At 44.3% G+C, this 14,974-nt stretch overlaps 1 protein-coding gene across 1 annotated transcript in view; it reads right to left on the bottom strand.

Annotated features, from left to right (window-relative positions):
* Positions 1 to 323: 323 nt before the first annotated feature.
* The window catches only part of sv2ca (synaptic vesicle glycoprotein 2Ca), a gene marked incomplete at both ends in the record, with an annotated part of 24,540 nt that continues 9,889 nt past the window's right edge, over positions 324 to 14,974 (bottom strand). The window contains 10 exons of the mRNA XM_080852911.1: positions 324 to 507; positions 1,434 to 1,593; positions 1,958 to 2,164; positions 2,592 to 2,725; positions 2,933 to 3,097; positions 3,534 to 3,622; positions 3,751 to 3,861; positions 4,242 to 4,331; positions 4,933 to 5,066; positions 13,203 to 13,354. Coding sequence (XP_080709037.1) covers positions 324 to 507; positions 1,434 to 1,593; positions 1,958 to 2,164; positions 2,592 to 2,725; positions 2,933 to 3,097; positions 3,534 to 3,622; positions 3,751 to 3,861; positions 4,242 to 4,331; positions 4,933 to 5,066; positions 13,203 to 13,354 — 1,426 coding nt within the window. The remainder of the gene's footprint in view (positions 508 to 1,433; positions 1,594 to 1,957; positions 2,165 to 2,591; positions 2,726 to 2,932; positions 3,098 to 3,533; positions 3,623 to 3,750; positions 3,862 to 4,241; positions 4,332 to 4,932; positions 5,067 to 13,202; positions 13,355 to 14,974) is intronic.

A 14,974-nucleotide genomic window follows, 5' to 3' on the forward strand; every position in this document is an offset into this window, starting at 1 on the left:
GTCCAAGCGATTTCTAACGCTATGTATAATAACATCTACGGAGCTCCAGCCTGACGGAATATGGCAACTGCAGGGTTGGGTATACATTACTGCTGAAGGGTATTAGGTGATACACAAAAATCTGTAATAAAAGTCGCTTAATTGGAAAACCAATGCGAGCCATCCCCTTCACAATAAACATCTGGGAGATGTATCTGACCAAGTTAAACAATAGAGTAAGACATGAGATATGACATAGAGTAAATGTGGGTTATCTGCCTGGTTAGCTGGATTAAACCTTTTGCCCGCAACCACAGCGCTCCTGGTGTTCTTTGTGGACTGGGTTACATGAGCACGTTGTTCCTCGTGTCAGGCAACCGCAGCCCCACCAGGCCCCCGCAGACCAGCACGGAGGAGGCCATCAGGATGGGGATGGCTTTGGTGATGCCCACCAGAGAGCCAAAGAACACGTTCCCCATTACCGCCGCCAGCTTGCACAGGGCGTTACAGAAGCCAAAACCAGTGCATCTGAAAAGGGGGAGGAAAGAGAGAGAGAGAGAGAGAGAGAGAAAGGAAGATAGAGACAGACAGATATATATGTTACACTTTGATCTCTCAGAGATGTACTGAAATTTAAGATTACTAGTGCAGTGCCCGTAGGAATTATGCATTCTGTAGTGTTAGCTGAGCTGAGAGTTGGTTACATGCCAGGCCCATACGCATCAGCTGGGGTAACATCTATGACGACGACTGTTCTATGACTATGACATCATTCACGTCGCGTGGGTCCGCCCCTCTTTCTCTGAATTACTACACTACCCATAGTGCCTACCGCAAACGATAAAATACAAATATGTCGCAAACTATGAATTCAGAAATCTTCAAAATCAAGGATGCACAGGTTCATGACATGCGTAAGCTACATGCGAAATCTCATAACTAACGTCAGGGAGATACGCCCTAGACAGACTGACTGACAGACAGAGAGACAGACACACAGAGATTTCTGGATTTATAGATAGATGAAATTCAGGTGTGAATCAAAGAGTCAATAAAACAAAGCAAGGGGTCCATGGATTTACTGGTAAAGAAAAAAAATAGGAACAGTGTGTGTGTGTATGTGTGTAAGTGTGTGTGTGTATGTGCTTGGTGTGTGTGTGTGTGTGTGTGTGTGTGTGTGTGTGTGTGTGTTTGGTGTGTGTGTGTGCATTTGTGTGTACAGAAACAGCAAAAGAGAGGCCTAATGTAATCACATCACAACATAATAAATACCATAATTTACTTATGTATCTGCCTGAGTGGGTGTGTGTACACGGATTACTGGCAGTGAAGAATGAATCACTCAACCCACACAGAAGGGAACAACGACACATAAAGACACTTCTAAACAGACCAAGGAAAGGTAAGACTAAGCTTTAGTGGAGTGAGCACTGGCCTCTGCACCGTGAGCATACCTCCTGTCTGTAGGGAAGAGCTCTACAGTGACCACATCCAGTGAGTTCCAGGCGGATATGCTCAGACCATTGTAGAGGCAGAGCATGGCAATCATCATGGACTCACTGGTGCCAAACCACAGGAAGAAGCAACTGATCCCAGACAGGATCATGGAAAAACCTGTAAAAACAACACGTACAGCCCAAAAGGAAATACTGTGTAAATATTATGATTTGCGTTAGGGATAATGTATAGTCCTTCTTGAAAAATAAAATCCCGACAGGACGAACAGGACCCCGATACATAGTAGAAATATCAGACCTCCAAACGTTGGGATAGCCCATAACATAATATGACGTACATCTTTTTTGTATCACGTTTCTGATATCTCCAGATCAGGTTTTCCCCAGTAATGAAACAAATAACAAACACTAGCGTACTATCCCGCTGTTTTACTTTGTAATGTGAAAACATTAGCTTTAAAGAATTATCCTTTTTATTTTCAGGTCAGTTTTCCTTTGTGCATGCTATTAAATCTTCATACCTAACATGGACAAGCGCCCTATTTTGTCCATGAGTAGAGCAGATACTATGTTGCCTGGCAACACAGCAAGGGTTCCCAGAAAGTTGACAAAGTAAACCCAGTAGGCGCTGTAGTCATCATCAAATGTCATTTGACAGCCTGTCTTGTTGTGAATGAATGTACTGTTGATAACCTCAGTTCCCCCGATGAGCTTGGAGTCATCAATGTCTGCAAAAAAACAAACAAAGACATGCAATTACAGAATGGCCATTTTGCCTTTTAAAAGCTCATATTTTCTCCCCCCCATCAGACACTAATGGTTTAGGCTAGAGCTTCTGTACTCCTCATGTTAGCCTTATACAATTACAGCAGTAAATGGCTTGCCATCTTCATGAAGGCAATGCCCTGAATTATAGTCTAATTATTCCAGGAATTAAACTGAGAAAAATAATAAAAAGTGATCTATGAATATTTGTATGGGTAATAATCAGAGCTACCTTACCAGCTACTGTACAGCCTGGCTCAATCTAGGTGAAGATCTGACAGATGCTCAACAATTCACGACTGAGAAGATTCAACACTTCAGGTCATTCTGAAGGTAAACATTATGAAAGGTGAAACCAGCTGTATTTGTTGTTCACTGTTTTAAACTCACCTGTATTGAAGAAGAAAGTTCCAATGAAAGTACAGTTGCGGAAGAAGGAGCCCACAGAGGAGATATCCTCAAAGTGGCAGTCACGAAACGTGGAGTCAGTGAATGTGACGGACTTCATTTTCATATTCACAAAACTGCCAAGGCAACATGAAAGGGATATACTTTGAATGATTCTTACACAGGAGAAAAAATATTTGTATTCATGATTCAACTTGACAATGCAAGGAGATTAGTCTTCAAGAAAGCAGTACAGTACAAGTTGTACGTGGCACTTTTCCTGGTTTGTTGTGGTTATACATGCCAGGAGGCCAGCAGTGATTACCAGTAGCTTTTAGATGTACCTGTCACGAACGAATAAGCCGTTGGAGTGAATCTGGTTCTCGAGAGTGAAGTTGAAAGTGAAATCCTCAATGCGTTCATTGGTGTGGATCTTCACTTTGGATGCGTAATCGTCCGCCTGCAGGTGCTTGATGACATCAGGGAACCAGACAGACAAACCATAGTACCTGGTGGGAGACAATCATATGCGTACTTCATAAATGTAAATAAATATTAAGTGGTATATTCTACAATGCAAAAATGGAGCAGGAAGAAATGTCTTCCTCTGCATATAAATCAATGAGTTAAAAAAAGGATTGTGTCAATTTTTAAGTTTATTTCCAGCAGCTGAGGTTGATTTATCCAGGGGGAAAAAATCATTAAAGACGCCTGGCTCAGTCTCAGTCAATTTCCAAGCGAGTTGAAAGACTTCACTATCCCTATGTATAGAAAGGTAATCAATATGCACAGATCGATGTCTGATGGCACTAGACCTTACATGATGTCTAACTACTTCTGATTTCTGCTTAAAATATCACACTTACCATCTTCGTCTATAGGAGTGTCTTAAATAATGGTAATCACTAACCCTACTAATGCAGAAGCAGAAAGAGTCTTCCTCACCCAAATGACAAGGTAAACCAGATAATGGCCAGTTTCACTGTGTTGTCCTTCACTGGATAGTTGAAGCACTTCTGGAAGTTGACGTAGATCTGCAACAAAGGACGTTTTCTCAATCAAACATGCACACACTTATATATCTCATCATTTCAAATGTAGATTGTTGTAGCTGTTTGCACAGATGTTTTACTAGAGCAAAACAATCGACAAATGACCTTACCCCACGAAGTTCCGTCTTCACTCTGAAGACAAATTTAGATACAGCATTTGCGGATTCTGACTCCATTTCCACTAACTCATCAATCTGTTTGGGGATTTTGATTCTATTAACCTGCAACACAAATGAAAATAATGTTGACATTTCTAGGGGGACCCTCAAACTGCACAGTCATTAGATGCAACAAGGAGGTTTGTTCTTTACATCTTTTCAGAGGCACAACCATGTTTTTACAGTATCACCAACATCATATGAAGACTTCCTGTTTCAACATAGCCGATCAAGTATTTAGCTTGCGCAGAAAGCTTCAATGTAGCATAACTGCACGTTGATGCTGGTGCGTGCCCTTTTATGTGAGTGACAAAAAAAAATTCTTAAAGCCATGATGAACGTGGGGGGAGACACACAATCATCTACGATTCTCAGCAGATTTAAACGTGTTGCCACGCTGAACTGTTTAGAAATCCCGTGAGGCGAGGATGGGAGAGACTCACAGTGAAGACTTTCTCCGGTTGTCCCCGGGCTCGCATGTTGGTGTCGTGGATCTGTTTGAGGATCATCCAGGCCTCGTCGTGCTTCCCCACCTAAGAGAGTGAGTGTGAGCGACAGAGCGACAGAGAGAGAGAGAGAGAGAGAGAAATAGAGAGAGAGAGGAGAGGAGAAATCCGTGGGGAATTAACAGGGGATTAACTGCTATCAGTTTTGAAGCGTGACAGCCACTTTGGCACTCCAGTCTATCAGTGGAGGTAGTCACGACACCCTGTGAGTCACACATTTCAAAGGGGGGGGGGGGGGCTGGGGGTGTAGCTGTCTCACTCATGTTTAGCCTCCCCCGTCACTAAAGCAAGAACATTTACGAGTGGCTTTTTCCTACTCTGAAATTTAAATCGGGGGAGGTAGAATGAACAGCAAAACATTCAAACGTAAAAAGGTAGTTGTTATTCAATTTTTCAGTAAGCATTTACAGCAATTAGCCTCTGATAAACTGAGGATTCCCAAAAACTTCTCTGGACAGAGTAGATAGAGTAGAGCTAAATTGTACTCACTTCACCTTCTAAGAACTCCACAGACTAAACTAAGCAATTATTATTATTACAAAAAAAACTCAGTCACAGGTGAAGTGATGTACCTCTGCTCTCTTGCTCCACTGATAGCTTGACATGTTTGTGACGTATTGGTATTTACCTCTAGCAAGAAGCGAGGGCTCTCAGGCATGAAGGTGAGGGCCACGACTGCACAGACGCAGGGAAGAGCACAGACTACCACGAACACCCTCCAGCTGTGGAACTGGTAGGCTGAGCCCATGCTGAAGCTCCAGCCTGCAACATGTACACACACACACACACACACACACACACACACACACACACACACACACACACACACACACACACACACACACACACACACACACACACACACAACATACACACAAGCAAGCATTAGAATATGACTGCCACGTGCATACACACTGACAATCAAATAAGCACAGGCAAATGTGATCTCTCACACACACACACAAACAATATGACATTGACATACGTACATACAAGCAAAAACAAATAGAAAAACTGAAATGCAGAAAAGTTATTCTTATATTGGATAATGATGAAAATCAGCACACAGTTGCAATCTCAAACCGATCAGTCACAATTCCGCTAAACTGAGAGTAAAATGTGGAAAGAGAACTGTGACAAATTAATGACACAATTGTGGGATTTTGGGATGTTTTTCCCTAAGCAGCATCTCCACAGCTTTTGGGCTTCATTACAGACATTGACAGTAAAATAATTCCACCTGCTGTCTCTCCAGCGAGCCATGGAGCAGTTCAATGAGCATCTCTTCAAAACGACACCCCACAGCAGGGACCAATGAGGGGAGAAACGCCCAAACTAGCATTCACTGTAATGAGATCGTTGCATGGCTGCCTCACTCTCTCAATAAGTGTATTTCACCCACACGCAAATGCACACAGACATACACAGACACACACACACACGCACAAAAAACTCACAAACACATATGCACACACACACACACACACACACCTGTCTGAGGTGAGTGAATTTTTGCGTAATAGGGTGTGTTTTTTAACTTCAATGGTGCTATTTTTCTTGTTGCGTCTGCCTTTATTACCTAGCCTAGCGCTAAGCCTCATAAATCTCACAGCTCTGCTCTTACTCTACGCAAACCTCCGCAGCCCAGCCCTCTTCCCAAAGAGATCAGAAGATTCAGATCTAGATGTGGCACATACCCGTGCCAGACTCGGCCAACGGTCAGTGTCTATCCCACACTCATCCTCCAGTCTTACCCGCACATCCACAGTTTCCCATTACTGTCCAGCCTCCCCACCAAAAACATACATGCACACACACACAGGTTTATCCACAACCACCCAATCACATTCACACACATTAATCATGAGTGTCTCTTTTCGCACATGCTGTGCGGAGAGATGGTACACCTGTTCCGTACCGACAGTACATCATCACAAATCAACATGATGGAGAGGACTCAACCTTATTCCCGGAGCAACCCACTGAGCGACAAGTCTGTGGGCCTGCCCCCCTGCCCTTGTCATCATGGTAAGAGACCTAAGTGCCGGTGTTTGCCAACAGGGGGCATAGTGAGCACAGTGGAGAAACATTGCCTCTGGATGGCCCCCGCTGGTGTAGCTCCTGAATGACCCCAAAGTCTCTGTCAGGTTAGGTAATGCTCTCACTTGTGTGTATTATGTGCGATGACATAGGGGGGGAAATGGCAATCTTGTGTTCACCATTCATACATCGAGACAATTAATTTAGTTTTTAAAGAACACTTCACAAATGCCTGAGCTCTACAGGGGGTTAAGTGCGAACCAGACATACCATCTGCTACCTGTCACGGTCAGGTAAAGCTAAAACAAGAAGCTTGGACGGCATAAAAATGCACCTCTAGTTTCCTTACAGTACTTGCAATAAAAAAATACAGTGTGCGGCTTTGAATGTGTGGCTATGAATAGCAACATTTAAACAAGTAGGTACTGCAGGAAGCTAAAGCTGTATTGTACCATAGTCTCCTGTATCCAGTAACACAAAATGTGAGATTAAGAGTGCTGGTTGCTGTTGGCTATCCTATTCCAATCATTCAGGCATTAACATGCCTCACACATTTTGTCTCCACTACTCCCTACAGATAAACAACATTGGAAATTACCCTTCCAGGCATTGATAGCCTGGGAATCGAACACAGTTGGAATTCTAATGTATGACTACAGCTGACTGCAGCTTGATGCAGTAAATGAAATGCCTTGACATTATGTTCTGTCTACTAAAGAGGTAGGTGTGTGATGGACAGTTGTGTCCTATTAGCTTGTGTGTGTATAAGTTTGTTAAGGCACAGGTTAGAATTCAAATGAAATTGGACACACTGTTATGTGTGTGTGTGTGTGTGTGTGTGTGTGGGAGGGGGTGCCTATATCAGTATGTGGGTGTGTGGATGAGAGAACAAGACTTCACATTAAATCGGCACTCTGAAATAAAAGCCATATTCTTCAGTGTTTGGGTGTTTAGATGGGGTGGCAGCACACACATTCAGAACCGGTTCCTAAAAAACCCTTTGATCCCCAGCCACTCGAAGTAATTAGCATTTCATTTTTTCTATGCTTTCAGCCTTCAAATGGGTTTTGCACCATTGTTTCAGGACTGTCTGAAGATAAGACAGGGCCGTCTTGATGTCCATGTTGCCCAGTTTGATTGAAAGCTCTCTCTCTGCGAGAGGCTTTTGTTGGATTTTATACGTTATCTAAGTTTTCTGATGCAAAATCTTATTCTCAACAAACTCGTGCATTTGCTATCATCAAAAGGCCAATCGCTGATCCTCTCGCTCTCTGACATTCGCGAAGGGGATGCTCACCGAAGGCACGATTTGTTTGCGGTATGTAATTTTAGTCAATAAGGCTGTAATCCTCCAGTATAGAGTGGGAGGTAAAGGGGAGGCTTTCAGGGTCGGGAGTATGAAAGGGAGAGACAGAGAAAAAATGACAGCTTTGAAACAAATCCTGTGGGCATATTCAAACAGGGCTTTGATGACACCGACGCTGATTATGTATGCAAGCTGGGATGAGTCCTGCGCTCTGACGCTGTTGCCGGAACGGGGCCAGATGAGGGCCAGATGCCCTTTGGAGTTGGCCCATGTCTGGGCTGGAGTTGCAGGTTGTTACATGGTTCTCTATTGGCTGTGGTGTTTGTGGTCGCTGCTCATCATCAGCGCTGTCATGGTGACACTGAGTTGGATGAAGTTAAACCACATGCCGTACTCAGGCTACACCTACCTACTTCCTCATTTACCTTTTTTAACAGGAGATGGAATGACAATGCCTCAAAGAAACTCTGTGTCTCACACTTGTTGACTTGTTGATATGCTCATCAGTAATGCTGCAATTCCCCATCTTCACAGAGCTGTGACAGAGCAGAGCTTTTCCCCTGTGCCAAACACACCGCCAGTTTCCCTGAACTACGGGCACAACATTTGAGAAATATGAAACTAATCCATTCGTGTGTTGTCAGGCAACCAAACTTACAAACACCTTCCATCTAGGGGTGGAAATGATATCACAATCTTTTTAACACACAATCACAATCCACAATTTGAATAGCGATCCTTCTTCAATTTTGAAATCTACTGTTTGTCGAGAATATCCAGACAAAAATTGTATCTGCTTCTCTCTGTGAGCATGAGGACTACGTGTTTCATTAGTGACATGAAGCCACTGTATGGCTTCAAGGCTTACAAGGAATTGATTTATTATCTCCCCAAAACCATAGCATTGACTCATTCCTTTAAGCATCCCACTCTTTAATGTCCGTCTGGGAGCTTTCAGTGATCTGAATTTTCAGCCCCCTCACACCCCACCCCAGCACCAGTATAGTGTCTAGTCTCCTGGCCAGGGCTCCTAACCCCCTGCTCGTTATTTGGCACTGCCTGACGGCATTCCTGGGGCTCTCCCTGCTGGACTTTGGCATGGGGCCTTCTCTTGAGGTTACCATTCTCACTGTGCTAATCTGAATACAAGTATTTTCTCTGTTTCAATTTCCTACTCACCATGGTAATTCTTAAGGAACCCAGACACATCTAAGCCAATAAGGCCAGTCGCCGTGCCTGCTCGAATGTATGCATGCCTTTGAAAGGATAGGCTTGCTTATGTGCATCAGTGGGGAGGGAGGGTGTCATCATGTCTCGCTGTACCACCATAATTGAGTGCTTTCTTTTTCTGGCTCTTCTTGTTCTTTCCCTATTTCCTATGGGGATGCGGCGGCGAGCCCCTGAGGGTTAATGTTTCGCCCATGTCATTGGGAATCACATTATGTGGATTATGTGCATAATTGACTGAGGGGATGGATGACTGAGGCGGCAGCCAGCGGCAACCACAACCACCACCCCCTCCCCACCCTCACCCCCACCCCCCACCCCCCAACTCTGCCACGCGCTGCTGGTACCCGACCAGCGATACTCCCACAGACGCAGCAGTCACGAGCTGGCATCAAGCGAGAGCGGCTTCCAGAATGCCAACACTCATAAGGAGAGACAGGAGGACAGACAAGTAGCACACTGAAAAATATAACAAACACAAATAAACAAATACAAAGTAAGCAAATAAATGAGCAATACATAATTTCAATACCCACAAGCCCTCTGGCAAAAAAATATTTCATCAGCGTAATTTGTCAGAAGCTTCTGTCGCAGACTGTTGGCAATAAGGGAAAAAATCAAAAATGCTGCAAAAGTAATTGATTGCAATCGGGAGATCTTGGAGGCAAAATAAGAACGAAGGGAATGGGCCAAACATCTGGAGCGGACTGGATTTTGCAGTATGATTCCCCGTCTTCACACGCACCCACACACAAACACACACACACACACACACACACACACACACACACACACACACACACAAACAACCACTCCTTAATGTGAAATCAATGATTTCCACCTTGCGGCTCTGCCTTTCGAGCCGCAGCAAATGACAGATCTTTCAAGCCATCGACTCACGAGTCTCTCAGAGTACACTTTGAGTGTTTTTAGTTTTTTTTCCCAGCACGACAGAATCTAGGACATCGAATGAGAGAGGATTTTTGTTGTTGCTTTCCCATTTCTTTTGCCTCTTTGACTGCGTGTGTGTGAGGCTGTGATGTGAGCTTGCATGTCTAATGGCAAAAGTTTTTCTTTCTCAAAACACCCGAAGAAGAGCGTGTGGAAAAACCAAAAGCTGCCGCTATGAATGTGGATGAGTGTTTGTGAGAGTGTCTATGACAATGTTTGACGGCGACTGCCGGTGCGTGCCTATCTGTCTGATATCAGAAAACCTCCGAGGTTCCCTAAGTGAGCAAACAAGGAGGCATCTAGAAGCAGCAACAGAATCTCGTTGCTGCGGTGAGTGCATTGTGCTGATCAGGTCTGTCTGGTGATACCACCGCAGTGCCTCTGGGATCTTTGTGTGTGTGTGTGTGTGGGGGGGGGGGGGGGGGGGGTGTTGGGGAGTTACGGCGCCATCGGTAAGGAGTACGTAATGGAGTGTTAGAGACAAATGAAGTGCTCCACATATCAGTATCCATCAGCGCGGCGCTGTGAGGGGGACTCCAGTCTAGTGGCCCCTTTCACCCTCTGCTGCTAATGCTGCTGCTGCTGCTGCTGTGGGAGAGCACTGCGGCATTCTATGAGAAAAGGTAAAAAGATGCTGAGAGAGAGAGAGAGCTGTAGCATGCTGGGCACGTCACCCCCATTACCCGATTCTCCCTGTACCCCCTCATGTGCACACTCTAATGGGCTACGTGAATATGAAAATGGTGTCTGTGAGTGTGTGTGTGTGTGTGTGTGTGTGTGTGTGTGTGTGTGTGTGTGTGTGTGTGTTTGTTCGTGTGTGTGTGTGTGTGTGTGTGTGTGTGTGTGTGTGTTTGTGTGTGTGTGTTTGTGTGTGTGTGTGTGTCTGTGTGTGTCTGTGTGTGTGTGTGTGTGTGTGTGTGTGTGTGTGTGTGTGTGTGTGTGTGTTTGTGTGTGTGTGTGTGTGCGAGTGTGTGTGTGTGTGAGTGTGTGTGTGAGTGTGTGTGTGTGTGTGTGCGTGTGTGTGTGTGTGTGTGTGTGTGTGTGTGTGTGTGTGTGTGTAAGTGTTTGCGAGTGTGTGCAAGTGTGTGTGTGTGTGTGTGTGTGTGTGTGTGTGTGTATGGGATGGAGGATACCTGTGTAGGGGAAGAACAGTTTTCCACAGTAGAAGTTTGTTTGAGGGAGATAGCCAAATTGTTAGGAGTTTATACGTTTGTGTGTCTGTGAGCGTGTGTGCGTCTGTGAGCGTGTGTGTGTGTGTGTGTGTGTCAGTGAATGCCCTCACAGTAGTAGTTTTTGAAAGCGACAGCTTAGGTTATTCATGTGACAGTTCATAAATGAGCATGCATGTGTGAGAACAAAGAAGTGTTTGCATGCATCTGTGTCTGTGTGAAAGACCGGTTTGTGCATGCGAATGTGTGTGTATGTGGTGTGTGTGAGAGAGAGCGAGAGTGTGTGTGTGTGTGTGTGTGTGTGTGTGTGTGTGTGTGTGTGTGTGTGTGTGTGTGTGTGTTACAGTTAGACACTGAGCCCTAGGGATGCACCGCAGGCTATCAGTGACAGTGCTTTGATAGGCAGGGGGGCTCTCACTCCATGACCATCACAGAGGGAGGCAGGAGCAGGACCAGCAGCAGTGGAGTGGGGGGGGGCACTACTGCACTAGGACTAGAGTCCTGGGAGGGGGGGGGGGGGGGGTTCATTTTCAGCCAAGCATGACAGCTCTCGAATGAAACGCACACTCACCAGCCACCCCCCACCCCCCACCCCCACTCCTCTGCACTGCCTGTGATTGTTTCCTATCGATTTCACGGCATGCAGGACAGAAAGGCTGGTGACACGGTGCCCCGTGACTCACTTGTGTAGCGCACAGCCAGTGCCTGGCTATCCCTTCAGCCCCCAACCCCAACCTCACTCTACCCAAACCATACCAACCCCCCCATGCCCCTCGCCATTTGCGTCACCGCGAGGCTTAACCACGGGTCATTCATAAATCACGCTCCGGCTCCAGCTTTGTCTCGTGAGGCAAGGAGAAAAACCTAATTATGCTCAATCGGCAAGGTATAAAAAAAGACGCGGCGAGTGAGCGAGTGCGATAGAGAGGACAGGCAGAGGAAGAATACGGGAGGCAGAGAGAGAGCGTTTTGTTACGTTATGTTCTGGCGGCAAGCACCCCCCGTTAACATCCATTATGCGTTTGTGGTCTCGTTGGCTTTCTCTCTCTCTCTCTTTCTCTCTCTCTCTCTTACGGTTATTGATGAGTGCAGCTCATTTCCCCTTGCTAAGGTGCCATAAATCATGGCGTTATATCTCCCGACGGCACGCCTTCATCCTTTAAATATCCCTGTGCTTCCGCGGCCAACATTAATCACTTAACCCTGAGGAGTGCCACACCCCACATCCCCCTCATCCCCACTCCACCCCCCGCTGCCCTGCACACATCTGACAGGGTAGCCCCTACCCCTGCACACACACACACACACACACACACATACGGGTGTACACACACATCTGACGCAGCTGTACCCACAAACAGGCACACACACTCAAACAGACTAATCCACTGCATTACACAGGGCATATCCCGCTTGGCACAGAAAACTGGCACCTTGACCCAGACTCTCAAGGAAACCTTGACCCAGACTCTCAAGGAAACTTCATTCTTCTTTTTACTAAAAGTCAATACATATTTTGTGGCACAACCTCAAAACTTGCTTGCTGTTACGATAAATGATGTACTCTAACCTCAGAGAGCAGACATAACCTGTATATTGATTGTGTTTAGCTAGATTGTTTGTTTTACACATAAGTGGTATCTGATGTTTTGTGACCTAGTGTGAATTGATATTGATTGATAAATCAATTGAAATTGAAATTGAGAGCACCATACGGTGTTGTTTGTATACATGTTTTGTTTCTTGCTGTAGGGTACTTCCAAATCCACGTTATATGGCTCTTTTATGATTTTCTAACAGCTTTTCAAGAACTGAAATATTCTAACCCCTTTCCTGTGGCAGGATGAAGGATAGCGGTGCCATATGCTTTTTTTCAGATTTAATATAATATTTAATGAACAATTTTACAGAACATTAGTTTGCCAATTTGTGAATGTTCTGGTATAGTCATCCAAATCGGATATAGACACTTTCATTACACCATTGCCACCGTATAAACGTATATATCAATAGAACATCCCATTAGAATTTACATTCAAATAGTAAACTAACACCTCGTATTACAGTACATCATTGTGTGTAAACAGCTTTGATTAGCACTGCATTGGCTGTGTCATATTAGAAAACATCATATCATTCTACCAGTAACAGCCAACGGTTGGCTGTTGAGTTTGACAGGAAGTGTTGGGCAAGGCTGTGACTGACCGTAGTGCGGGATGATGGCCCAGGCCATGGCCGAGGCGTAGATCTCGCCGATCATCCAGAACATGCAGAGCCAGCTGAGGTGCTCTCCCCGCTTCTCGCGCGCCAGAACCTCCGCAAAGTAGGCAAAGACGATGGGCACCGCACCTCCGATCCTATAGAAGGAAGAGGAGCAGGATGGGAAACCTTGACTGGGTCGGCTGGTGGATTGATGATTTTGGTGGATGGCTTATTTCCACAAAGCATTATATAAAGACCAATGTGGTGTCATCACTGACACAAGCTGTTGAGTAGAGACCAGCCTTTTCACTGGCAGAATCCAATCAGCGCTTAGACGCTGAATTCCCGTTTCTAACTTCCAATTTCTAAAAAAGATTTGCATATCACATTTATTCAGTGTTCTACTTTATTCACTGATTGCTTTTTCTGTTGTTTGTTAAACAATGTGTTGTTTTTTTGGGAATAAATGAGGAGTACTGTGTAGCAACAGTATCATAATGAGAATCACAATATGATTCCTTGTCCTTGGATATAATATTGATTCAAATTTAGTTTAAAGAAATGCCTGGCTTCAGTGTCATCCATTTGGATTTCTGCCAACCCAAAAGATATTAAAATATCTCCCCATGTACAGTTTGCCAAGTATCTTCCATTACTTCACAGCTTGAAGATTTGTTGTCTTTGGAAGGAAACCTGGAGAAGAATCAATTACTTTATTGGATCTACAAGTACTCCAAAATATTAAAACCCGTCGTAAGCAAAATTTGCAAACAGAACAGTTTTCCAGAATTTACGCTCAAAAATAGAGATGGATTTCCAAGGTTTTATATGTTTTTTTTATTATTTTTTTATTTCATCCAGTACTTGTAACTACTTTTGCTCATATCAATATTCCCTATTGAAGAAAACAATTATTTAGTAAAGCTAACATGTTCCATATTATTTAGCCAAGTATTCACACATTGTATGCTCACACTCACCACAAAGAAGCCCCCTCAACACCCAACACAATACAGACACTTTAAATGACAAGTGTCCATGATGCCATTGTGGCGATATCTTTATTGAAGCCACCAGTAGTTTAATTAGTGTCCCTGAGGCACTGTCCGGGCCTGGCGTAGATAGTAGGAGTAAAGAAAAACAACACCACAGGGGCTATCGATCGCAGGCAGCTGTAATGCATTGTCTGGCCAGAAAAGTCTATTATCTAAGGCAAAAGCTGGGCATTTTCGTTTAGAGGAGACATGATTGGAGTGAGTTCCCACACCATTCATCACAATATCACACCAAAAACCATCAATGGCTTTAATTCAGCGCTCGTGTAAGAATTTAATTTGTTTTTGTTTGTTTGTTTTTTATTTGGGTCATATTGTTTTTGTCTTACGTGAAGTATTAGTAAGTGGACATTTCTCATATTCACCTGGCATTAGGCCTTAATAGATGACACATCAGCTACCTCACAGATTCATAATTATTACATTACATATAAGTATTTACTTACAAAAAAAGAAAAAAAATCAGACGAGTGACATTGATTTTTAATCTGACGGTTCCTAAACAAAGCCAACTTTAGCTGACCACTGCATACAAGATCAATTCCCCTGACTCCTCATGTCTCGTGTTTAACTGTGAGACCTGAGATAAAAATCCACCATAATCATATTGTTCTTTGCACTACATGATCAAATCCTCAATAACGTTTGAGAATAACTGAATAACCTGGGAGTTATATAACTTACACCAGAGCTCTAAAGAATAAGGGAGCCACTGCAGAA

This window comes from Sprattus sprattus, assembly GCF_963457725.1.
Source record: "Sprattus sprattus genome assembly, chromosome: 15".
Classification (NCBI taxonomy): domain Eukaryota; kingdom Metazoa; phylum Chordata; class Actinopteri; order Clupeiformes; family Clupeidae; genus Sprattus; species Sprattus sprattus.